Genomic DNA, 27,523 nt, shown 5'->3' on the forward strand with positions numbered 1-27,523 from the left:
GCATTTGAATGAGGGTGTATTCTCTGCCTGGATATCTTGATCACACCTTGAACTAGGATAGTGCTGGTAAGCATTATTTATCAGGAGATATTAGTCTTTTTAATACAACATTGTAAGACTTGTGCAGAATTTGCTTCCGCTTTGTGTATATTGACTCCTGTTTAATTTGTGGCAGTCCGGTGGTGTGGATAAATCAATCTGTGTCTTGCTCTCATATCTCTTGGTTTTAGATGATACTATTTTTTTAATCTCCCATTTTAATGCCTGCTGTTGCACTGTAATTGATTTAAACTAGTCCACATGGACTGCCTTCTTTTGTAGCAAATATATTCTCCGCCAGTGTAGCAAAAACTCACACAAATAATGGCTGTAGTGTACAGCAATCTCTTAATGTGTCCGGATGTTAAACCTCCAAGATAATTTTGCTTTAGCTAGGTCTGAAAGCTTAAATCAACCAAAGTAAGCAGAGGGAATGAGTTTCTGGAAAAATATATTCTATATTTGTAAACCCAGCACAAGTACAAGACAAACATGAGGGAAAATTGTATTAAGAAAACATACATAGGATTAAAAATTCAATCTTAATTTACAACCCAACCTCGCTGAGCACTTGTTGGATCCAAGACAGTGCAGGCCAGGGACTTCATGGAAGCACAGCATATATCCTTCCTGGTAAAGGACCAAAAAAGCCTCTCCGCCCTGCGGAAGAAGGGTCTGATTTAAATTTGGGTCGATTTGGGACGTTGTATGTCTTTTCCACTCTATTAAGAGTGTATATAAATCAGTACACTCCAAATAGATCAGGTTGGATATTCTCCTCTATTAGGCATATGTCCCACCACCCTTTCACTCTATATCTGGTTCTAGGTTACACCCCCCTGAGATGTCCACCATACTACCTTAGTAATGCCTCCCTGATGGAGTCCCCAGACCATGATTGTTGCATTGTAGGATCTTTATTGCTAGTCATAGACATTACAATAGTTCCCCCAGTGTGTGCAGGGGCCCCCCAAACACTTTATGTGCAATATATGACGGAGAGGGCGAAGAGCCCATTGTGGACAACTTCAGAGCATCACTCTCAAAGAGCCACTTCAATCAATCAATATTTTCCTCATTTTTTGTCTGTTTAGTAGGAAAATAAACAAACCTCTTCTCAAAAAGTGTCTTGTGACACCTAAAGCATAGCCTCCCACATAATGTCTAAATAAATAGGAGGGGGCAGTCTGGCACCTTTGAGTCCATAGATCTCCACACCTATGATCCCCTTGTACTGGCATTTGCCTCACAGTCAGTTCTTTTTTTGTTCTTATGTGAATGGGATCCTGGAACGCATTGGGTGTTTTTAACACTCATTTTCTAGAAATTGTCCCTCAGACTACATATCTTTTTAATGCCACTAAATGCCTTTGATCCCTTGAAAGTGTGTGTTGTTTTTCCATCCATTTCTTTGGAGTCTTCTTGTCGTCATGCCTTCACTATTCCTGCAGTTCACATCCTGTGGAGGCATGAAGGTTGCTACTGATCCACTCCATAAAGGAATGTGAATTTTGAAGAGGAAAAAGTGCAATGAGGCCTCCAGGGAACATCCTGTTGCCACGGGAACAGTGCTTGCATCTACGAAGATCTCACACAGAGGGAGAACCCGGAAGAGAGGGCTTTGAAGGGAAGAAAAGCAAAAACATCACCACTGCTATTGATGTTGATGTCAACCACAGGGGCTATTTACGACTTCAGCGTCTATGAAAGCTTCCGTTTCAACTTGCTTTCTGTCAAGAACAGGCTTTCTTTCTACCTTGAAGGATCAATATCAACATGAAGCGCTACTGTATGATGTCACCGTGGATTCACTCCGCATCTCCTCATCATTTGATGAGGCTAAAACGCTGTTGATCCATGAATCGCGCCACACAAATAGACATAGAGCTAACCACCTGAGACAGCTTTTACTCCCAAGACCTGGTTGAGGCATTCTTCCCCTGATCAATCTCCTCAGCCACTGTGACCTCCACAATTCCTCACCCCATTGGAAGATCTTGTTCAGCCACTGGTACAGCCTATAAATCTGCCAGCACTCTCTAGAATGAATTCTAGGCAAGCACCCTTAAACTCCTAGGCGATCTCAGTCTCCTCAAGCACCTCCTCCTCCATGGTGGTATGTTGATCTACCTCATACTAGCTCTCCCTCTCGTTATCCACCTACCTCTTTTATGAATAAGAGATTCATTGTCTTGCCCCAGTATTGGAACTTTCATAGATTCCCATGCTTTCTATCATTCCCCGTCGTCGGAATGGGAGCCTCGGTAAATAGAAAATACCTTAGTAGTAAGCACAAAGTGAAAAAATAGGCCTGGGCCTCATCTCATTTTGTAGCTTATCCACCTCTTTTTGTAAAAGAGACCAAATTCTTGCAGTAGCCAATCAGAGCAGCCTCATACCATAGAACCTTCCTGAGAGAGCCTCAGATTTTCTACCGCACGTTGTGCAAGGGAGTCTCCATCGAGCTCTGCTCACTTTTCTTCAATTCTTAGTATATTTTCTTCAACTTGTGCCTATTTTTTCGTCATGTCTGACAAGGAGAAGAAAGCACTTTTCAGAGCCTGTGCTACTTGCTCAAAAAAGAGGTTGTTTGTTGAAGACAAACATGAAGACTGCATATACTGCTTCTATCCGGATCATAAGGCCACGGACTGCAAGATTTGCAGAACCTTCTCCACCAAGACCTTGAGGGACAGAGAGGGACGTCTCCTCACTTGGCTACAGAAAATGAAAGACCGCAAGTAACTTATGTCTTCTTACAGTGAGGGCTCCTCTTCGATGGTGTCATCAAGAAGGTCGAAAAAGAGGGGTAGGTCTCCCCCTACTACTTCTGACGAGCCCCTTGTCAAGGCCTTGCCAGGTACCTCTGATAGGTCTGATAGGCCTGCTTCCAAAAATCTCCGCACCACGGTGAAAAGGAGAGGCAGGGAAAGCTTGAGGAGTCCCAACCTCCAAAAAAGGTGAAGAAGATCGTCCCTGTGACTTCACCACCCTCTGACGACTCAGGAGGTAGTTTCAGACAAGAAACAGCGTTCGTCGACGGTGAAAACCACAGGTACGCCGACGATTTCTATTAAGAAAGACTTGTCTGTGAAATTAGCCTCGTCGACGGGCTCGTCGACGACGGCTGCGACGATGGCACCTGCGCCGTCGACGATGTTTAAGATGCCTGATGCCTGTTCATCGTCAACGAAAATGACTTTCTCCACATTGACGACGATAACGACGAGAGTGGCTTCGACGACGAGGACGACGTCGACGACAACGGTGACCTTGTTGCTGACTACGAGTTCGTCGATGATCCCGTCGACAATCCAACCTTCGTCGACGATGACCATCTCCCCGTCGACGACTCAATCCTCGATGACGAGCGCAGTTTCTTCGTCGGCGCCTCCGTCGACGAAACAGTCTCTGAAGTCACTACCGTCGACAACGACTCAGTCAACGACGTCGTCGACTACTGAAAAAAAAAATTTTCACGCAGAAGGAGGCAAATAACACCGGAAATGACATCTCCACGGCAAGTCCAAAGGTTTCCTCCTAACCTATTGCTGGATGAGGATTCTGAAGAAGAGGCTTATAGCGATTTTGGCCAGGCTTATAGCCCTTCTGACTTACAAGTAAAAATTCAGGACATCAGTTCTGAGGAAGGGGAAATGGAACAACAACAATATGTTCCACAGGATTATTATGAACAACAGGAAATGCCAAGCATGCAGGTTCCTTTTTAGAAACCTTCACGTCAATCTCGGCAGGAGATGGTGGCGATGCAATCCACTCTCATCTCTGATCTACAACTAATGTTGCAGGACTATCGGAGGCGATTTCCTACTCCTCAAGAGGTTCAACAGGTGCGCCCTCCTACACCTCCGCCTCAGTTATCACAGCCTGTGGCAGGACACTCTTTGCCTTCAAGAAGGCGTGACACAGAGCCCGTAGAACATCCACAAGAGGTGGTGCCCATTCAGGACGATACAGATGATGATAATGCCTCATCGGATGTAGATCAGCAAGTGGACCCTGACCAAGACCAGAATGTAGCCTGGAATCAGGATGACCCTCGAGATCCAGACGTCACAGGGCCTCTTCCAGCAGATATCGGAGGCTTTCACAACTTGATGGAACGAGCTTGGAACGAGCTTCCAAGAGATTTGGTCTTCTGGTTACCACAGTTCAGTCCGAATGTTTTTTGTACGATTTCAAAGAACCATTCCTGGAAATCCGTACGTTCAATCCCCATCGTTGAACATGTTTGGTCTGAAGGCCTAAAAGCTATGCAGAATCCGGCCACGGTCCTCCCGGTGCTCCCCAGACTGGAGAAAAAATATAAGGCGCCAGATGGCAGCCCGGCATGTCTACTAGGTCAACCAAAACCGGACTCGGTCATTTCCCAGGCCGCACAGAGTAAATCTAAAAACCCATCCACGCCGCTAACGACGCCACCGGATAAAGAGGGCAGGCTTTTTGACAATGTTGGAAAAAGATTATCCGCAATGGCCAGCCTCCTCGTTAGGGCGGCTAATGCTTTGGCGATTCTGGGGAGATACGATCGCCAGATGTGGTGTGACCTCTCCCCGTTTGTAGAAGAACTTCAGGATGCATCTAAGGACGAGGTCAAAAAGATCTTACTGGAAGGAGAGCGAACCTCTTCTGAGGTAATCGACTGCGCTATGGATATAGCAACTACGGCATTCCGAGCGCTAGCCAGCTCGGCAGTTCTGAGACGCCAGGGTTGGTTGAGAGCCACGTGGTTCAGACAGGAGGTACAAAATAAAATTCTAGATCTGCCATACGATGGAGAGATGTTATTTGGCAAACACGTGGATGACGCCCTACAGGGCATAAAGAAAGATACGGATACGGCCAAGTCCTTAGGAACTTTACAATACCGCAAAGTGCCCTTCAAAGGAGCAAGAGGAAGAGGATTCTCCTCCTATAGAGGCGGCAATCAGCACCGCTACTCCTCCAGCTCACAACCTGGCCAAACATACAAACCCCAGTATTGTCAGAGGGGTTCTTTCTCTCGCCAGCCGCCGAGAGGACGACAAGGGCAGCAGAGGAGAGATAACACCAAGAGACAATAGCGGCCAGGTGGCTCTTTCTACTGTTCCTGTGCCCTCATTAACACCAGTGGGGGGGCAGGATTGCCCATTGCCTCAACAACTGGATGGTCATAACAACAGACCAGTGGGTCCTAAACATCATCAAGAAAGGACACCCGTTGGAGTTCCAAGATCTTCCTCCAATGAGAGCTCCAGACGCCTTTACACCCAAACATCTGAAACTCCTTCATCTCGAGGCCCACCAACTCTTCACCAAGGGGGCAATAGAACCTGTACCTCTCTCTCAAAAGGGGAAAGGGTTCTATTCCAGGTTCTTCCTGGTTCGGAAGACGAAGGACAAGTGGCGTCCGATCTTAGATCTACGACAGCTCAACACTTATCTCATCAAGTTGTCCTTCAGGATGATCACTCTTCAGGACATCCTCCGCCTTCTCAATCCAGGGGACTACATGGCAACCCTAGATTTGGAAGACGCTTACTTCCATGTACCCATTCATCCAGCTCACAGGCAATATCTTCGATTTACAGTAGGCAAGAGCCATCTTCAATTCAAAGTACTGCCTTTTGGTCTCCGGTCCGCTCCGCGGATCTTTACAAAGGTACTGGCTCCGGTGGCAGCCTTTCTCAGAAAGCAGTCTTTCGAAGTCTTCCCCTATCTGGACTATTGGGGGCTAAAGGCTCCTTCGTTCCAAGAGGCGTCCAGGGCAGTCACGAGCTGCAGACAGCTGTTCGAGCAACTGGGCCTTCGGCTCAACAGAGAGAAATCGATTTTGCGCCCCTCCAAAACAACGAAGTTTTTGGGTGCGATCCTAGACACGGAGTGCTGCCGGGCTTTTCCTTCGGAAGAGCGCCAAACCAAGCTAATTCTTTCAGCTCGCCTTCTACAAACACAGAAGTTTCTGTCAGTTCGCAAATACAAATCACTTCTCGGATCGATATTAGCCTGCATACCATTGGTGCCACACTGCAGGCTACGAATGCGTCCACTGCAGGAACAGTTGGACAAACAATGGCGTCAGGTGACAGGCTCCTTCGACAGGATTGTCATCACTCCGGAAATGCGGAAAGCAAGCAGCTGGTGGTTGCTAAAAGACAATCTTTCAATAGGTTTACCATTCCAACTTCCACCATCTCCCATGGTATTGACAACAGATGCTTCCATGGAGGGATGGGGAGCGGTCCTCCAAGAACTAAAGGTCAGTGGTCATTGGAGCCCAGTCCAAGTCAAGTTCCACATCAATCTACTGGAACTTATGGCCATTCGTCTAGCCTTACAGGCTTTCCTTCCAAGGATCCGCAACCGTTCAGTGCTGGTTCATACAGACAACACCACAGCCATGCACTACATAAACAAGCAAGGCGGAACGAGATCTTGCACCCTTTCGAAGGAAGCACAGAGGCTTTGGACTTGGGTGATCCAACACAACATCACCCTTTCAGCGGAACATCTGGCCGGAACGCTCAATGCCACAGCGGACGCTTTCAGTCGCCAAAAGACTATCAGCCACAAATGGGAACTGGATCAGACCATTCTAGAGGAACTGTTTGCACGTTGGGGAACCCAAACCATCGATCTGTTTGCAACTCCCCAAAACGCCAAATGCCAGTCCTACGCAAGCAGGGTTCACCATCGGGAATCCTTGGGGAATGCGCTTTTGATTGCCTGGTACGGTGCATTTGTTTACGCCTTTCCTCCTATTCCGCTGATCCCGAGACTGATCCGCAAGCTCAAGGCGGAACGGTGCAGAATGATTCTGATCGCACCAGCATGGCCCAGGCAGTTTTGGTACACAGAACTTCTTCTCCTCTCCCAAGATCAACCAATTCTCCTGCGTCCTGTTCCGTCACTGTTGACAATGGCTCACAGACAGGTTCTGCATCCAGACCTGAAGTCACTACGATTGACAGCGTGGCTCCTGAGTTCAGAGAGTTCCGGGGTTTAAATCTTTCAGGAGAATGTAAAGACATTTTAGCCCAGGCCCGAGCGCCTAGTACGAACAAAACCTATCGGGAAGAGATTCTGCCTTTGGTGTCGGAGAGAAGGTCACATCCATATACTTCTGCACCGCACCAACTCTTGCCTTACATCCTTTCTCTTGCAAAATCTGGATTGGCTCCTTCTTCTGTAAAGGTACATCTAGCGGCCATTTCTAGATTTAGACGATCATCATCAGGTCCTTCCCTTTGGTCTGCAAGGATCATTAAACAATTCCTGAAGGGTTTATTCAGGGTTTTTCCACCAGTCCGGCCTCCACCACCAGCCTGGCATTTTAATTTGGTCCTGTCACATCTAATGAAGGCCCCATTTGAACCTATTCATAGGGCTGACCTGAAGTTTCTCTCATGGAAACTGGCTCTTTTCTTGGCCCTGACATAGGCTAGAGGAGTTAGTGAGCTCCAGGCTTTCACAATGGAGGAACCTTTTCTACAATTCAAAAATGATGTTCTCATCCTAAGGACAAATCCTAGATTTATTCCGAAGGTACCCTCAGAATTTCATCTGAATGAGCCGGTGGTCTTAAAATCCTTCTTCCCGCGGCCCTCCTCGGCAGCGGAAAAGGGCTTTGCACTCTTTGGACATTCACAGATGTCTCAAGTTCTGCTTGGAGCGAACAAGACTATTCAGAAAATCTTCCCAGCTTTTCAGTGCTCCTCGGAAGGGGTGTCCAGTTTCTAAACCCTGCATTTCCCGCTGGATATCCAGTGCAATACACTTTTGCCATCAAGCAGCGGGGAAACCACTTCAACGAGCAGTTCGTGCTCATTCTACGAGATCAATGGCTTCATCGGTGGCTCTATTCTCAGGTGTCCCGATCAAGGACATATGTAGAGCGGCGACATGGAGCAGTGTCCACACCTTCACTCGCCACTACTGCTTGGATTCTTCTGTGAAAGAGGATGCGGCAGTGGGCCAGGCTGTTTTGAGGAACCTTTTCCAATAAGTCGGTGAGCTTTCCTTACTATCCCGCCTTCCTGTTTGCATATTTTGCATTACTTGTTATTATTTTGCTTTGTGATGCAAATGTGTATCTGGTTTTCTTATCAGAATTATGTATGACATTTTCAGGTACACATATTACAAAATATGCTTTTCTCTTTACTGCTAGCTATTCTGATACAAAGCATGGGAATCTATGAAAGTTCCAATACTGGGGCAAGAAAACAAGTTACTACCTGTAACTTTGGTTCCCCAGTATTGGTTACTTTCATAGATTCCCAGGCGCCCACCCTCCTCCCCTGGGAAAGCTCAGCCTTATTGTCCTATGATGTTGCTGTTCACAACGGCTACGAAAATCTGAGGCTCTGAGGCTCTCTCAGGAAGGTTCTTTGGGGTGAGGCTGCTCTGATTGGCTACTACAAGAATTTGGTCTCTTTTACAAAAAGAGGTGGATAAGCTACAAAATGAGATGAGGCCTAGGCCTATTTTTTCACTTTGTGCTTACTACTAAGGTATTTTCTATTTACCGAGGCTCCCATTCGGACGACGGGGAATGATACAAAGCATGGGAATCTATGAAAGTTACCAATACTGGGGAACCAAAGTTACAGGTAAGTAACTTGTTTTCTTCCTACACACCTATTTCTTTGATAGGATCTCCTTCAGGGTTCTCCCCTGTGGACGACATAATTTTCCATGATGCCTTCCCAAGAGGTGTTCTGAAGCTGACCATCCTATGGAAAGTCCATAGGCATCAGTCACTGTCAAAATGGAGAACTTGGAAAAGCAGAGCTTCATCCTTACCTCTTCTCAGTTTAGTGCCAGACTTGATAGAAATGGTGGAAGACAAATCCTTATCCCTCCTATGGTGACAGCAGCTACTCTTTGATCACCAAGGGAATATTACCTTGCACAGCATGATGCTGACTTTCTAAAAACAGCTCCAAGCCAGGTTCTGTGATCTTTTGACAGTAAGAACAAGATACATTTATGCCCCAGTCATTGGCAGCTTCTTATATGGGAAGTCAAAGAATTGACACTGCAGGCAAGAAAATGTGCACAATTTCATCCATAGCGCTAAATATTACGGGTTCTACTGAATTGGTTGGTCGATTGTCAGATTTGAGATGGCATTACGTTTTTTTCCAAAGGACCTGCTGAAACAGTACAGGGAAGGTGTGAAAGAGTTACCTCGCTTCTGAAGGACGTCTGCCTTCACACCTATTTATTTATGCTGCAGCAAATTCAACTGAGTTGGGAAACAGTCTTTACAACGCTAGCTGAGCCACATGTGGCCATTTCAATGCAAGCAGAACCACGCATATGCCTCAACCACTCATATGCCTCAACCACGCATATGCCTCAACCACGCATATGCCTCAACCACGCATATGCCTCAACCACGCATATGCCTCAACCACGCATATGCCTCAACCACGCATATGCCTCAACCACACATGTGCCTCAACCACACATATGCCTCAACCATCCATATGCCTCAACCACGCATATGTTTTTATCATGCAAATGCATAGTAAGTCAAGGCAGTTAGCGGTCTAGCATTGCTGCGAGTGGGTGGGGGTATGGAGAACTTCATGCAGTCAGCGGATGGCTTGGTGAGTACTTTATTTACGTTTTATTTAGGTTTCAGAGCAGGGGGAGGGGCTATTTTTAGGGCTGGGGAGGTTTTAAGGCTCTGGCGAGGGGCCTGGGGTTGAGGTAGTTGGGCCTGGTTTTTAAGGTTCAGGGTGGGGGAAAAGGGGCAGTTCTTAGGGCTGGGCATTAGTGTAGTTAATAGGGCCGGGTTTTAGGACTCAGGGCGGGGGAAGGGGCAGACTTCAGGGCTAATGGCAGTGTTAGGGCTCAGGGTGAGGGGTCGGGTAGTTTTTAGGGCTGGGGCGGGTTGATTGCAGTGATGGGGCTGGGTTTTAGGCCTCGGGAGGAGGGAGCTGGTATGTGACCTTTACTGCGCATATACCTTTACCAATCAGGCCTACACCGAAATTTGTTGTAAAGGCATGCGTGGTAAAGGCATGCTTGGTAAAGGAATGCAAGGTTGAGAAGCATTCATTGTTGCGACTGTTTTTGATGCACCCGTGGTATAGCCATGCATGCTTCTGTCATACAACCAGCTGAGTTGGCAAGCAATTTACTGCCATTAAATCAACTTACGCTATAGGTCATGGTGACGTCTGACTTTGTTAAAGCCAGATGCACCGTTAAAAATCTTAAGTCTTCCTATTTCTGGCTCTTCCTTGTATGGTCTTCATTCAGAAGAAAAAATAAGGACTGGAAGTGGTTTCAGATACTGGTGTTTGTTTACCTGGGAGGCTTGAACTGTAGTAGAAAAGTGTCAGACAAAAGAAAAGGTATTTGCAAAAGTTTATTTTTTGTGATGCTGTTTAGAAGGAATGTAGTGAGGCAACCACAGCCCAGCAGGAAAGCATTGCTGCCATCTGGAGGGGACTAGCTCTGGAAAGAGAATGGAAATGCCTCCAGAGTAGTGACAAGTGCTGTATGTGCACTTTCCAACTTTCTGTGCGCAACACAAAGGCAGTGTCTGCGCGGGCGCCTGAGCGTGCACATTAGAGGGAACTTAGCTCCCAACATTTCTGAAAATTGGTTGCCAGGGTCTTACTTTAAAATGAGTCTGCCTCTGAACATGTCCTTCCAGATGCTTGGCTTGATTACTTTAGCCTGCTCTGTAATAATGCTTAAAATGAGGCACAAATTCACCAGTCTCAGCACAAAATTATCAAATGGTAGAGGCTCCCATTGAGTCAAGGAAGAAGAAATCCATCACTAGTTTCAATAGGAAATATAGTAGAGATGATCTCCACAGTGAAGGATAAAAAAGAGCCCATTCCTAACTTGCAAATAACAACTTTTTGTAGTGTCTGGTTCTAGATTATTTTTCATTTGCATACAGGGAAATACAAACTTTTTTTTTGCTATTTATGTTCTTCATACAGAATGTGCATGCTTCGCTCATTATGAATTAAAAGTAATTTCTTTGAAATATAATAATGTGTCTAAAGGTTAAAACAACAACATATTGTCCTATTGTCACTGCTGTGAAGGGTCTTGCTGCTAAAGCTAAATATTTTCATCACCAACATGTCTGGAAGCATTAGTGTTTCTACACAACCTTCTTGCACTTAACATTCCAATTGATTGTAAAACAATGTTACCAGTCTGTGCACTTGTTTTACTTGTATTCCATCCTAAACACAATTTCATGGCCTCTTCACATGTAGATACTTGGTGCTTTTTCAAGATAAGCCCCGAAAACCTTTTCTTAGATACATAAGGCTTTGAAAGCTGGTATTGATTCGAGCAATGTTTTGTCTAGTTGACATAATCTGAATAAGTATCTGAGTATTTTGTCCTGTCAAGTATACGCATAACACAATAGATTAATTTGTTCAAGCGGAACCTTCAGTCTAACATTCAAGAACAAATACTCTTCAGGAGTCAAAGAACCATAACCTTCTCTTGGGCATGAGCAGATTTTAAGTTTCAAAATCTATTTTTTGATCATAATTAAAGCTTTGTTGATACATTAATTTTGTTTTACTATCATTTAACTAATGTTATCACTGTAATCAGTATTCCAGTTTGATAGCAAACTATAGTTTGACAAACCTCTATTGTAATCAAGCCTTGTAGGAGTTTTAATTCCCACAAAGTCCTTGTAGATTAAAGCAGCTAAAGTGTAGGTAGTGCTAGACCCATATTTATTTTCGTACATAATTAAGACCCATACTCTTGCTTAGAGAATGGAAAGGGGCGACCACTCGGTCCCCCCGAACGTATGGTGGAGTACCCCGATCTCCCCGGGAAACCATTTTGGGCGGGAGGCGTGTCCCGGCTGGTATGCCCGAAGCGGCGTAGCTGGGGCGCGCCTTTTCCCGCCCAAGAGGGGGTTGTCCTAGACACCGACACCGCCAGCCACGCCCGGGAGGCGGATTGAGGAGGGTCTACGCCCGCCCGAAGAAGGATAAAAGGAGCGACAAGCCAAGGAAGCATCCTCTTGTTCCTGTGCTCTGAAGCTGCACCTCCTCGTTGCACGTGAGCTCGAGACGGAACGAAGAGCCAATTTTAAAATTTGTAATTTCTCTTTTTTCTCTTTTAGCGCTACAAGTCTTGTCCAGGACCTTTCAGCTATCGTGAAGAAAATGCCGGGCAAAAGGGTCGCAAAGAAGGTTAGCACCGACCAAATGCTGGTGAAAGACATGGCGGAGATGAAGAGAAAAATGGCGGCCAGGGACGGTACAGGACGGCCTAAAAGAATCATTCCAGGGGCGGTCCCTGCCGGGAGAAGAAAGAGGGCCAGGAACGGGCAAATGGAGACGAGGTTCCAGTTCCGGAGGCTCCCCCGGCGAGCCCTCCCAGACCGGTGGAGGCTCCTGTGCCGGTTCCCGAGGCGGGGCAGCCGATCCCTGTAGTTGTTACCCCTGTGAACGAGGGGTATATGCCACCGGAGTTGGCCGCCCAGCTGGCGGCGTGGTTGGGCAGAAACAATGAGGGTTCCGTTGCTCCAGGGGACACGGCCGAGGAGGCCAAACAATTAATGAGGCAGTTGCGGCAATCCCGAGATGCCGCAAAAGCACCTTGTCCTTTTGTTTCCCCGCAGGCTCCCGTGGGTCAACCAGGATCGGGCGTTGGTACGGCGGGGTCTACAGTTACGGCGGCAGGTTCAGGTAAGCAGCCATTGCCGATGGTTGGGGAGGGATCGGTACCTTCAAGGAGGGAAAAGATTGTGCAGCATATCCCGATGGAGGTGAAAGAGAGGATATGGGCAGACAAATATGTGAACATGTTTTCCTTGTTGACCGATCACTACGAAATCGAGCATGTAAAAAATCAAAAAGAGTTTCTACATCCAAGTGTATGGCGAGCCAGGATGGCCGGTTTTAGAGTCGATGAATCGATAGGCAATTGGGGCAGAGCGTTCGGAATGTTCATTGCAATTATGGGGGAACGTAGGCCCGAATTGTTGGGGGAATTGGCCGTGTATCAGACACGTATCATGGAATTTTATGAAACTTATGGAGGGAATCAATGGTTTTCTTATGATAATATATTTCGTAAATCCAAGGAACATGATTCATCCCTGACATGGGATTGTTTTGACTCCATTTCGTGGCAAAAAATGGAAAAGCCAGGCGTGGGGAAGTCACCATCATTGGGGGGTGAGGTAGTCGAGTATTCCCGCCATTCGTCAGGGGCGCCCTTTCGGGCAGGTTCAAGCAATGACCGGAACTCAAGGAATAGTGGCAGCTCAGGAAAAAAAGGGGTCTGCTGGGGCTTTAACAGAGGGAAATGTACTAGGCCACAGGGTTCTTGTAAGTTCAGACACGAATGTTCGGGGTGTGGGCAGTCCTCCCATCCTGAGAATATGTGCAGAGCCAAGGCTAGTGATACGGGGAGTAGAGGAAGCGCCAAACAGGTCTGAAATAGTACAAGGGGCGCCTCTACCGACCCCGGTTGATATCATGGCAATGATCCCTTGGCTAAACGAATACCCAGATCATATCTCCGCTGGGGTGTTGCGAGATGGTTTCTCATATGGTTTCCGCATCCCGGCGGGGGATTTTCAGGGTGCAGCACATTGTAAGAATCAACTATCGGTGCAGCAGAACGCGGCGGTGGTACAGGCAAAGATTGGTATAGAGGTGGCCCGAGGTCGGGTTGCTGGACCATATGACATCCCGCCAGTTGCTAATTTTGTTTGTTCACCCCTGGGTGTAGTCCCCAAAAAAGATCCGGGGGAATTCAGGTTGATACATAATTTGTCAGCTCCAAGGGGTCTTTCGGTGAACGATGCGATTGACCCGGGAGTTTGTTCTGTGCGCTACGCATCTTTCGATGAAGCCGTCGCCATTTTGAATCGCCTAGGGCCCGGAGCGCTGATGGCTAAATCAGATATCGAGTCAGCGTTCCGGTTGCTCCCGGTACACCCAGAGGATCAGCGTCTCCTTGGTTTCATGTTTCAGGGTCGCTATTACATGGATAAATGTATGCCAATGGGTTGCTCCATCTCTTGTGCGTATTTTGAGAGATTCAGTTGTTTTTTGCAATGGGCTTTCACAAGAACAACAGGGTCTACACATGTGATGCATTATCTTGATGATTTTCTGTTCCTGGGGGCAGCCGGGGACATAGAGTGTGCACAAGCTTTGAATAAATTTTGTGATCTCATGAGACGCTTTGGCGTGCCATTGGCACCCGGTAAGACAGTGGGGCCGTCTACTTCGCTCAAGTTTCTTGGAATAGAGCTCGATTCCGAAGAGGGGTGCTTCCGCTTGCCCAAGGAAAAGGTGACGAAATTTAAGGCATCGCTTAAAACATGTATTAGCGAGACAAAAGTGAGATTGCATCAGTTGCAGCAGGTTGTGGGTCAACTAAATTTTGCCCTGAGAGTGATACCAATGGCGCGCCCATTTTCCCGCTCTATTGCTCAGGCCATGGTTGGCCTTAAAGAAGGCCACCACCGCACAAGGCTCTCGGCAGAGGTTCGCCAGGACATGCGCATATGGTTGGCATTCCTGGCGGATTTCAACGGTCGAGTGGTGTGGAGCAAACCCGCGGTTTCCTCTGAGGAACTGGGGTTGTGGACGGACTCGGCAGGGAGTGTTGGATTTGGCGCAATTTTCGGTAATCATTGGTCAGCACAAACCTGGCCGGTATGGTGGCACGTGAATGGGCTCACAGGTAACATTGGGTTTCTAGAGCTGTTCCCTATTCTGGTGGCCCTGACAACATGGCCTGAGGGGTTTCGTGACCGCTCTGTGGTGTTTTGGTCGGATAATATGACAGTTGTTGAGTGTATCAATAGTCAGGCTGCCCGCTGCAGATGGATCTTGAGATTGCTGAAGGAAATTGTTCTGCTGTGTATGAGGCTGAACGTCCACTTTAGGGCAAGACATGTGCCAGGGGTGTTGAATCAGGCAGCTGACGCGCTTTCTCGTTCCCGTATGCAGGCCTTCTGGGGTTTCCTACCCTCAGCGGACCCGGTGGCGGCACCATTTCCCGAAGCTCTCTGGTCTCTCGGTGCCCCGGACTACAAGACCTCGTGGGAGAGAGTTTAGCGCCCAGGACAAGGAAGGCATACGAAGGGGCGTTCCGTTCCTATTGGTCCTTTTTGGGTTCTGCCGGGGGGAGCTTTGGGTCCACGAGGAATATACCCTGAAGTTTCTGTTATCCTTACATCAGGCAGGCAAATCAGTAGCCACGGCACAGAGGCACCGGGCCGCCATTTCTTTCATGGCACGGGCTCATGGTATCCAGGACCCCACAGCGTCTTTTGTGGTACAGAAGGCGCTGCGAGGGTGGCAACGCCTTGAGGGTCGCAGAGTGGACGACAGGCACCCGATAGGTCTGGAAAGGTTGGCCCTGTTGATGTCCGTACTCCCTGCAACATGTTCATCTCAATCTGAGACAGTACTATTTCGAGCCGCTTTTTCATTAGCATTCCATGGGGCTATGCGGGTAAGCGAGCTGGTAGCAAGGAACAAGCAGGATACGGGGGGGGGGGGAGGCTGTGCCGAGAGCATATCCAAATTAAGGGGGAGACAATGGTAGTCTCGTTTGCCAGGTCCAAGACCGATCAGGGAGCGAACGGGGACTGTGTAGTAGTCCACCGGATTCCCGGATCGCCCATGTGCCCGGTGGCATGCGTTGAGGAATATTTGGCGCAGAGGGTGGCAACATGGGGGGGAAGCTTACTGAGGCACGCCGACGCCACCCCACTGACGAGGTTTCAGTTCCAACGAGTGCTTGCGATGGCAATTGCAGCCGCAGGCTTGAACCCGTGCGAGTTTGGGACCCATTCCTTCCGGATAGGGGCTGCTACTGAGGCCACAGCCAGGGGTCTGAGTGTCGAAAAAGTAAAACAGTTGGGGCGTTGGTCCTCGAACTGTTATAAACGGTACGTGCGGTTGAAGTTAATGTCATGAACTCACGCTTCTTGTTTTTTGTTTGGTTTACAGTTTCGCAAGCTTACGAGGCGGGGCGGACTGTGCAGTTGACCCGACACCTGGGGACCAGCGGTCAAAGGACACCGGCTGTGGAAAGAGTGGTGTGGGTCGTGGGACACTCATACGTGAGGCGTGCCGCAGACTTATTCAAAGCAGGTGACATGATTCACATGGCTGGGGAATACGGGTACAGGGTGACCTTCTACGGAAGGGGCGGGGTCTGTATTGACCAGTTTCAGGATTTTATGGAGGGTTTGTTAGGGCGGACGAGGTCACCGCCATCTATACTCATAGTGCATCTTGGGGGCAATGATTTGGTGACCATTGGTCGGCGAGTACTTCTCGAGGTGATATTATCCACTGTAAGTTGGTTGGCGAAAAGGGTCCCGGGGTGCACAATTGCATGGTCCCACATGATCCCACGGAAAGTGTGGCGGGCGGCTAATTCTGTGTCTGCTTTAAATCATTCTGTGAAGAAAGTGAATAACAAACTTGGTAGATTGTTTCGTACAAATACATTGCATTCTATTCCGCATGGGTGTATCAGGGGGGATCAGATGTATCTAGAGGACGGGGTTCATTTGTCCCGGGTGGGGAATGATTTACTCATAGGAGACTTCATAGCCTGGTTGAGGAATTTGTAGCCATGACCTTTAAGTAGGAGTTTTTGTGGGGGGTCCGGATAGCCGGTCAACTATCCGGGCCTGTGGCGGTAAGGTCATGATCGGTGAGCAGTAATTGGAAGATCCCTAGAGGTTTGGGCGTCACCCATTATGGATGGGAGCGCCCGGGGGGAGGCGGCCATTGGCCCCTCAAACGGGAGGCGGTCCCCTCTAAGGATGGGGACGCCGAAAGGGAAGGCGGCCATAGGCCCCTCCCTGGGGAGGAGGGGCTACGGACCCCTCCTCGGAATTTCCCGGGGCCCGGACATCTGCGACGGCAGGTGTGGTAAGTTGTGTGGGGTGGGAGGGGGGTCTACGCTACCTTCTAGACACCTCACACGAGTCCTCGGACGACCACTAAGATGGCGTCGAGTTAACAGGGGGCCCCCGCTAAGACAAGGGAAATTGGAAGTAGGCACAGAGGTACAGACCCTGTGCGACCGCCCCTCACAAGTGAGGGGGGGAATTGGTATTGGGGATCTGACACCGGTTACGACATTGCCGTTGGCCCGTAACGTTAGGATGTACAATTTCAATGTTCAGAAATGCATTTGCAGGATGTTTAGTATCGGCTAGGAGAACCTTTGTATTAGAGATGTGTTAAGGTCAGCCAAGAACATCGTAATGTATAAATGAAATTGTACATGATATGAAACTGTTATTTTAATGTTTTAATTTTGTTTCATATTTTAATAAATACGGCCGGGAGGGGTAACTCCCTCCCGCCTTCCAAAAGTTCAGAACCGTTTCCGTCTTCCCATCCATGGGGATTTGTGTTGAGAGGGGGTGGCGGGTATCTCAGCCATATGGAAAGGGGCGACCACTCGGTTCCCCCGAACGTATGGTGGAGTACCCCGATCTCCCCGGGAAACCATTTTGGGCGGGAGGCGTGTCCCGGCTGGTATGCCCGAAGCGGCGTAGCTGGGGCGCGCCTTTTCCCGCCCAAGAGGGGGTTGTCCTAGACACCGACACCGCCAGCCACGCCCGGGAGGCGGATTGGAGGAGGGTCTACGCCCGCCCGAAGAAGGATAAAAGGAGCGACAAGCCAAGGAAGCATCCTCTTGTTCCTGTGCTCTGAAGCTGCACCTCCTCGTTGCACGTGAGCTCGATACGGAACGAAGAGCCAATTTTAACCCACCCACCAGCCCCTGTTGACAGCGATTTGCTTGAATAAAGTTGAACGACGTGATTTGGTTTCTCTTACAGGTTGTTTTGGAATAAAGTTGATAATGTGTTGTGTAATAAAGTGACGATTTTCGCTTTCAACATGTTTTCTTAGCAGAAATGTTTGCAATTCATTTTAATGGTGATACTCAGTAGAGTTCTACGTAAAATTGTTTAAATGTAATTTTTCCTTTTCGTTAGCTTAGTTCAAATTGTCGTATTTATTCTTGGTCGGGCGGTAAGGTCATGATCGGTGAGCAGTAATTGGAAGATCCCTAGAGGTTTGGGCGTCACCCATTATGGATGGGAGCGCCCGGGGGGAGGCGGCCATTGGCCCCTCAAACGGGAGGCGGTCCCCTCTAAGGATGGGGACGCCGAAAGGGAAGGCGGCCATAGGCCCCTCCCTGGGGAGGAGGGGCTACGGACCCCTCCTCGGAATTTCCCGGGGCCCGGACATCTGCGACGGCAGGTGTGGTAAGTTGTGTGGGGTGGGAGGGGGGTCTACGCTACCTTCTAGACACCTCACACGAGTCCTCGGACGACCACTAAGATGGCGTCGAGTTAACAGGGGGCCCCCGCTAAGACAAGGGAAATTGGAAGTAGGCACAGAGGTACAGACCCTGTGCGACCGCCCCTCACAAGTGAGGGGGGAATTGGTATTGGGGATCTGACACCGGTTACGACCTTGCCGTTGGCCCGTAACGTTAGGATGTACAATTTCAATGTTCAGAAATGCATTTGCAGGATGTTTAGTATCGGCTAGGAGAACCTTTGTATTAGAGATCGGGGTTCATTTGTCCCGGGTGGGGAATGATTTACTCATAGGAGACTTCATAGCCTGGTTGAGGAATTTGTAGCCATGACCTTTAAGTAGGAGTTTTTGTGGGGGGTCCGGATAGCCGGTCAACTATCCGGGCCTGTGGCGGTAAGGTCATGATCGGTGAGCAGTAATTGGAAGATCCCTAGAGGTTTGGGCGTCACCCATTATGGATGGGAGCGCCCGGGGGGAGGCGGCCATTGGCCCCTCAAACGGGAGGCGGTCCCCTCTAAGGATGGGGACGCCGAAAGGGAAGGCGGCCATAGGCCCCTCCCTGGGGAGGAGGGGCTACGGACCCCTCCTCGGAATTTCCCGGGGCCCGGACATCTGCGACGGCAGGTGTGGTAAGTTGTGTGGGGTGGGAGGGGGGTCTACGCTACCTTCTAGACACCTCACACGAGTCCTCGGACGACCACTAAGATGGCGTCGAGTTAACAGGGGGCCCCCGCTAAGACAAGGGAAATTGGAAGTAGGCACAGAGGTACAGACCCTGTGCGACCGCCCCTCACAAGTGAGGGGGGGAATTGGTATTGGGGATCTGACACCGGTTACGACCTTGCCGTTGGCCCGTAACGTTAGGATGTACAATTTCAATGTTAAGGTCAGCCAAGAACATCGTAATGTATAAATGAAATTGTACATGATATGAAACTGTTATTTTAATGTTTTAATTTTGTTTCATATTTTAATAAATACGGCCGGGAAGGGTAACTCCCTCCTGCCTTCCAAAAGTTCAGAACCGTTTCCGTCTTCCCATCCTTGGGGATTTGTGTTGAGAGGGGGTGGCGGGTATCTCAGCCATATGCGTGAATGCCCAATCCCAATTCAAGCCTCACAAAGCATTGAGGGATTGAAAAGATTGCTGAACAGTAATTTCTGTACTCTGTTGCAGTACACATAATAAAATGTTTAGCAACATTTTGTGCAAAGGCAAATTAACAATATAGTAGCTATCTTTGCTTCAAAGACTTTCAAAAGTAGTCGATTGTCATTATACTGACATCAAGTGTGTAGCAGTCTCTGCAGCCAAATGGGTATCTGATGTAATACATTTAGGCAATCTACATATGCTAAAATACAGATGTGTGATTCTTAAATGCAAGTCTCTCCATCCATTCATCTAAATCCAGATTTCTGAGTGAAACCGCATATTAATCCTAAGAATAACAAATCTAGGACCAGTTTTATTAATATCTTCCACAGTATAGATGTGCCTACACATGTGCCAGCCTCTCTCTCTAGTCAACAAAACAGTGCAGCTTCTGAAGGGCAGACATGGAATAGATACATAGAAAATAAAACTGTCTGTGGTTGACATGTCCTTGAGAAAACTGGTTTGTATCAATCCTTTTTTGCTTCAGTTAAATCTTCCTGCTCTAATAAAAAGGCTTTTTTTAAAGTTTGTCGCCAAAAGCTGTTGCCTTCAAAAGATAGGATTTAGTTTCATTAATACAACAGGAATCCCATTCGGAAAGGGTAATTTGGAATTTCTTGCTTACTTTACTACCGCTCCAAATCATCGGCCATCCAGCATTAAAAAGGCACCTTCACTCAAAATATCAAAGGCAATTCGAGATTTACCACCACAGAAAGATATTATCTTATCGTACCACACTGCTTATGTGATATTGTTAATGAGTTCTTTCAGATGTGGTTTTAATGATCTGGTGCTGAATGATTTCCCAAACCCTTGGATGGCTTTTCGTTTGAGGACTTCCCACATGACTGCCCATTGGTGCTACTAGTGTCCGTATCACTCGCATGTTAAGTGGTGGGATCCAGCACTTTACCAGCTATTCTTGGTGTCATTTTACTACCAATCCTACCATACATCAGGGCAAAAAAGCATTACCATTACCATTTATGAAAATGAAAACATGCTTGTTCAAAGCTAAAACTTACCAAATGTTTGTTTGATGCAAAGGGCAAAATATGTATATAGACATTTACATAGATTTCTACAAAGATTTTCTGAAAAGATGCACAAAAGTAATTGGAGCCTCCATTTTGCAATGTTTCATACCAAAACTACTGTATACAATAACATCTAGAACAAAACTACTGTATACAGTGAAATCAAGAAAAATCTTAGTCAAAATTACTTTTCATCTTACAAAGTGCATCCAGGAATTCAGCCATTGAAGCAGGATATAGCACTCATGAACAGTTGATGTAGAAAGCTAAGACAAAGACTGGTGTGAAACAAGGATGCCTTTCAGCGCTTCCCAGCATTTACCGGAGTCTCCGGCTAGAAATACTGACTACTGCTCCTTGGGATTTCTCAAAAACAAACTTTAAAATTGCAATGCTTGTACATGGAGATTAACCTGACCTAACGAATAGAGTTCAATGCAGCATCTTCTGACTCTCGCCGAAACAGAAATTGTAATAATAACTATATAACGTTCAATAAGAAAAAAGTTACGAAAATGGCATAGGGTATCCTAATCAAAAGTGCAAAAATAAACAGTAAAATACTTAAAATACAAACCACTGAACAAAGTCAGCTCCTTCACATATGTGCAGGCTTAGCTTTATGTCCTCCAGTACCTGTTCACTTTCAATAGGCTAAGAATTGTAATGAAGGGAATTGGTTGAAAGTTTGCCTTTCTTTTTGTATAGGTACATCCGCTCATTTGGCAATAACAATGAACGCAAAGGTGGACTCTGTATTATCAAGCAGAGTTGAGGGCTTTTAAAAACTATCTAAAAATGCTGATTCTCCAGAAGCACAATGTGAAGGAAACTGTTCTATCTCCCCAAGTCAACTCCTACACTGACCCTGAAGGCAGATCAAGCTACAGTGACACTCTATTAGCTTAAGACATGCTTTTAAAAGAACTTGCTGTCAAGTGTACAATGGAGCAAGTTGCCTCCCAGGTGTTAAGCTTCTTTACAGCATATATAAAAGAGGAAGCCATGTGCATGAACCTGCAATTAGTTCATTTAAAGAAACAATGGTAATTCATGCATTCAAACTTAAAAGATCTTAAATAAAACCTTTGATACTTCAGGATGTTAGGCCGGGCAGGAGCAAATTAAAAAGCCCCAAGGAGTATCACAGAGTGTAACCGATGTGCTTCTGAAGGAACTTCAGCGATATCAATCTCTCACCTTTGAGTACCCCAAACACAGGAAAGGTTTTTCTCTAGCAGGATCCACCATTATCCAAACCTTAGGACAAACCAAAATGTAATGATAGAAGAGAAGTGCAAATGGACTGGCCATCAAGGGGAGAATTTGCAAAACGTTCTATACTGCCTTTTTGTAGGATATCAGATGGTGAGAAATCAAACTTTCGTTAAAGTGGCTGTAAGCTACAACCAATATATTTTTAATAGAAATCCATAAGTAATTCATGAAAAGTCATCTGTAAACAAGGGCTGTTTCACAAAGGGAACAGTGACCAAGATATTAGAGAAAAGTCTATAAAACACAAAATGATTTGTCCATCTGCGAGTCCCACCAAAAACACAAAAACAAATGTCATGCCTTTTATCACAAAAACATGTTTTGCACGAGTAGAGGTGTTATCTCAATGGAGCAGAAAAATATTTCCCTTTGTGGCTCATGGTCCATGCAGAATTTGTGTGCGCTATTTTCACTCCAATGTGCTAGTAAGTTAGATTATATAGAGTATGACTAACTCTGGTCATGATTGTTTAAAGATAAAGATATCCCAAACTACAGCCATTCGAGATGCATTGTTTAAAGTGTATAGTGTTTATTCTGGGCTTCAGAAGCCCAAACAGAGGTCTACAACTATCTTCTTTAACTCAAGGCAAAATTGTATTATGTTATTTTATCTGATACCCCAGTTTCACTATCTTTGTTACAATCATCAGATTTCACAGCATGCAAGGTTTTTTCCAATCCATTTTCTTCTTTCCGTTGTAAAATGTTTTTAGCCAACTAAAGGGTAATTTCTCTGTTTTACCCAAGAGCAATTTCTCACCTATGATTTGAGCATTCACCCTCCTGAATCTATACATTTACTCAACTCATAGCAAGGGTTGTGGCATTTCTTGCTACCAGTTTAGTTAACCACTACATTTATTCAAATCCGCTCTTTAAGAAGGCCCAAATAGAATTTTAAGTTAAATAGAGCACCCATTGGTGTCCACTAAAGACTGATATGCACTTGATATATTTGGGAAGTTTTTCTTTTACTTAAATTTCCTTTTCATTTGTATTCGAGTATGCTCCTTTACCTCTGTTAGGGAGGAAAGAGAGACTGGAAGAGTCGGTTTAGATAACAGTCCTAACAAACTTTGGAGCAAACCTAACTTTCCAAACAGTATAAACATACATCATTAATTGTACCAGCCTTGGTGTGTCATCCAAAGGCACGTAAGCCTTTCAAGGTAAACCCAAGTTCCTGTATTTGAGAGGGGAAACTGTGTTTCTGTATTATTTGGAAATGACATCATAGACCATGTGTGGCCCCTCGACCAATCTTGCATGTTGCATAAGTTCCAAAAGGCAGTGAAAAGCCAGGTATGACTGACTGCGTTACTCATTACATGGGTCTACATTGGCAGCTATGAATCTGTACATGACAACTTTTCTAAGGTTTGAGTAAGGCTTGCAAGATGATTGACCTTTTGGGTCCTATTTCTAGACTAGAGGCACTCAATGGGAAAAGTTATTTGACTTTGCCCTCATGGTTATATGACTTTTATTGCACCACCTCGTTTGAAGGATGCACTTGCTATTCAGTTCAGCATTTTTTAAATTTCAATGAAGGTCCCATGATGAAGAGAGAAAATATACTACTTTACTACACTCCTATTTGCCAGTCATTTATATTTTTTCAATTGTCTTCTAAACTTGTAGAGCTGGTTGTGACAGGGTTTTGTGGAGTGGGAACTTGTGCTTTCTGGTAGTGTGGATGTGAGGTGGTATATTTGATTTGGTGATTGGTTGAGCATGTAAGTAGTATGCATGTTTGGTGGCGTTAATATGGCAGTTTATTGGGTCTGTGGGACCAGTTGTTGACTGTGTAACTGTCTGTATATATAGCAAGTGGGTGTTAGTCCTTTAAATTAGGTAGTGTATGTTGGTGAATTGTTTTGTGGGGGTTGATGTAATGTGGCAGGGTTCACTTGTTATGTGAGTGTGTTTCATGTAGCATGTAAGGCTTGCATTTGGCCTGTATGCTTTCTTGTACCTTTCCCTACATATTCGGTTTTTTCTCATGCATTTTACTCCTAAACCTAGAAGAGAACTGATTATCCAGTGTTATGTCCTGCTGTTTAATTATTCTGATTGTCTACTGACAATTTGGATTATTGTTGCAGGTTCATTTGAAAAATACAGAAATCGAAAATACAAAGTTGATCACAGAGGTACAGACACTAAAGACTATGGATGCTAATAGAGAAAATATGATAACTCACTACAAAGAGGAGGTTGGCAGACTCCAAATGTGCATGGCTGACAAGGAAAAGCTTCAAAGGGACATAATACTGAATTCATCAAACAAGGTAACGTAGGTATAACAACATCTGCTTTCATCATGAGCTTTCTGGATACTTTACAGCATTTTTATATATGACTTGCAACATGGTTGTGACATAGTTTGTAACAACTGTTTTTACAACAATGCCTGCATTATCTAATGTAAAAAGAGAGCAAGGTGTGTATGTTGTACTGCAGTAGTATTCAACTCTTAATTGTTTATTATCTTGGACACCCCACATTTGCTTAAGGGTTTTATTATTGAATCCAACATTCAGAGTTCAGTACAATTGCTTATTGCTGGACACAAGATGGAAAACAGGGCTTTGCTTCCCTTAGATTGAATACGTGTGCTGCAATATAAAGAGTCTCCTAGTCATCATAGCCTCCTTACATCAAAGAATTCAGGACCCGATTTTAGTACTTCAGTCGGCTATGCTCAGCCTTTGAGACCTTTTATTGAACTTGTAGCAGAATGGATTAGGAGACGCATAGTAAGTAAATCATCATTGTGGGTCCAGCTATTAGCCATGTCCGATAAAAAAACAAACCACCAAAGTGTGGTTCAATTAAGGCATCCAGGCCAGCAAGTCTCATTTTCCACCAACGTACTGATAAATTTATGAACTTGCAGGTGTGGTCTTTAAAACCGCACTAATGAAATTGTTCTCCTCTAATGTCTTCCTAACTCTAGTGCACACATCCCAGAATTCAGCTGCAAGAGGGCTCAGTTTTGATGTTATCCTTCAATAACTACTCACAAACTTTTATTTAAAAGAACATTTTGGGTTGCACCTAAATACTCATACATTGTGTATGTACCCTCTTGAGTTAAAATTTTCAAAAGGAAAGCTATGAACTATTTAATTTTGGAGCCAATCTTCATTGGCTCCAAAATTGAATTCTTCGCAGTTTTACTTTTGTGTTAGGTTTCCTTTTATTCATATTTTATATATCCAGTCAATGCATTTCTTTCCCAGCAACAGAACCTCCTTCAGGGCTAATTAAAACTCCTGTATCAGCTAGGATTCATATTTCATCATCAAAACATCAGATATCTATAGTATTGTGTTTACTCACTTCCAGTCAGTATCAATATTTCAAAACATTGCCAATTACAAAATGTGTTCTGTACAGGCTATGGTTAGCCTTATTTACAGCTTGGATACTCATGTAGGTGTTGTTCAACCACCATGGGATCGAACACCTACCCACTTTTTTTTTATGCAAGGAGTGTAGTCCAGCGGAGGCAGTCTACTCGAGATTATTCTGATGCTCAGGTAGATTTACTAGGCATCAAGGTATTTCTTTTGCACCAGCTAACACTTCAGTGTCCTTAGAAAATAAGCAAGAAAGTGGCTTGTCTGTCCCGCAATTGTGGTTGGAACTATATCTATGAAGCCGATGCTAAGCTATCGCATCTCCTTGGTCTTTGTCTGGTGGGACTCAAAACATAGGGATGAACAAGCTTCCCAAATTTTCTCATGAACTATGTGCTGGTCCCCACAGCAGTGGTGTCTGATTGGATCATAAGCAAATTGGACCATAATACATTAGATAATGCAGCACATAAGTATCCTGCATGGGCAGGCGTGATGGCTTTTTCACAGTTTCCATATTTCTGGAATGTTAAGGTGTATTTTTGTGTCCTTGTCCACTTCCCCTTATTCTAAAAGTGATTTACAAACTCTAGCAAAGCATACCATGCAAAGGGTGCAGAGTTGTAGATCAGACCGTTCTGGTTCTCAAATGTCTTGCGCTTGGCAGTGGTTCTGATCCTGCAACACAGTGGGTATGAATCTTTCTTTGCAAGTGCAATCTAATGTTAAATGTTTCCTTTCCGATGCTGTACAATACACCCACCGAAACATTGTCGTTGACAACTTAGCAATCATGCAAACAGTATATTGTCCCAATAATTTTCTAAGACAGGTAAAATTTTAGTCTCCAGGAAACGACCAGACATAGAATCTGCCCTGGTGTCATTCAGCATCTTGCCTCCCACCCAATCCCAATATTGCTCTTTGAGGGCTTCTCTACCTTCCCAAGCAGAGAAGCCCTCAAAGAGCAATATTGGGATTGGGTGGGAGGCAAGATGCTGAATGACACCAGGGCAGATTCTATGTCTGGTCGTTTCCTGGAGACTAAAATTTTACCTGTCTTAGAAAATTATTGGGACAATATTACGGTACCAATGGACAGGAAACTTGTTTTCCAGTTAAGGTCAGGATCTATCCCGCTTAAGAAATTGACATCTGGCTGGCACAGACCCACCAACAGCCTATGTCCTGCCTGTGAAAATGCCGAGGAGAGCCTAGGCCATTTTCTCTTTTCATGTGAAGCCTATGTGAATCCGAGGAGGAAATGGCTCTCGCCGGTATGCAAAAATTTGGGGACACGCGATAGTTCAGTGGCCCTAAGAATCCTATGTACAACATACCAGGATTCGATAGTCATGGGTGTCGCCAAATACATGGGTTGGGCTTGGGCGATAAGACGACGGTCCTTGGGGGGTTGCAGGTAATCAGGGATTCCTTTTAATACATTAATAAATTTTTATGTATTGGCATATATTGTTTTATCTGTAATGTTGTATGAGCTGCACTGTGTTTAATGAATTTTTTACTCTGTATTATGTATTTTGTGTAACTGTTCTGATTTTATGTGCTTTTATGAGAATTGTCTCGAATAAAGCTTATACAACAACAACAGCAAACAGTATTAATCAGCTTTGCTTCACTTTTTACATTGTACAGTAAGACAAAGTAACCAGTCCTTCCCCCACCTCTGCTACAATTGTTCTCTAATATGAATTCGCCATTAATACTAAAGTTGATGTTTACCCATTTTTTTGTCCATGATTTCTGCTGAATTTTGAAGCATTTGATGGAACATTTTGTTTGTTCCTTTCACATTTCCCCTTTTAAGGGAAGAGCGTGCATACAAGGTTGGACTGGCCTATGGGTCACTCTGCAGTGGTAGAATGGTGGGTCTGATAGGTCAATGTATCAACCACTTTTTAAACAATGTGTGGGCTTGTTTTATGTTCTGGTGGGCCGTTTGTTTTCTTTGATTTACACTAATACTGGCGGCAGCAATTACGAATAGCACTCAGTCTCTCATACCTTGAAAAATACCTATAGAGTATGTCTTTACAAGTTCAAGACTTTTTAGCATGTCCTAGCGCCAACGCAGCCACTCTGTTGGTGGCAGGATTAAGCACCACCTGCCCCAATTGCACGTCATGACTTCAGATTAGTGGGTGATTCAGATTGTCTGGAAGTGTTCACTTTTCCTTTTACGGGAACCCCGTCTTGCCCCAGTATTGGAACTTTCATATATTGCCATGCTTTGTATCACTCCCCCCGTCGTCGGAATGGGAGCCTCGGTAAATAAAA

At 45.7% G+C, this 27,523-nt stretch overlaps 1 protein-coding gene across 11 annotated transcripts in view; it reads left to right on the plus strand.

The window, feature by feature from the left end:
* The window catches only part of TAX1BP1 (Tax1 binding protein 1), an 804,469-nt gene that overhangs the window by 277,103 nt on the left and 499,843 nt on the right, over window positions 1-27,523 (plus strand). For all 11 annotated transcript variants that reach the window (XM_086941702.1, XM_086941704.1, XM_086941697.1 and 8 more), the window contains exon 8: window positions 23,966-24,151. In XM_086941702.1, coding sequence (XP_086797828.1) covers window positions 23,966-24,151 — 186 coding nt within the window. The remainder of the gene's footprint in view (window positions 1-23,965; window positions 24,152-27,523) is intronic.

This window comes from Lissotriton vulgaris, chromosome 10, assembly GCF_964263255.1.
Source record: "Lissotriton vulgaris chromosome 10, aLisVul1.2, whole genome shotgun sequence".
Lineage (NCBI taxonomy): Eukaryota > Metazoa > Chordata > Amphibia > Caudata > Salamandridae > Lissotriton > Lissotriton vulgaris.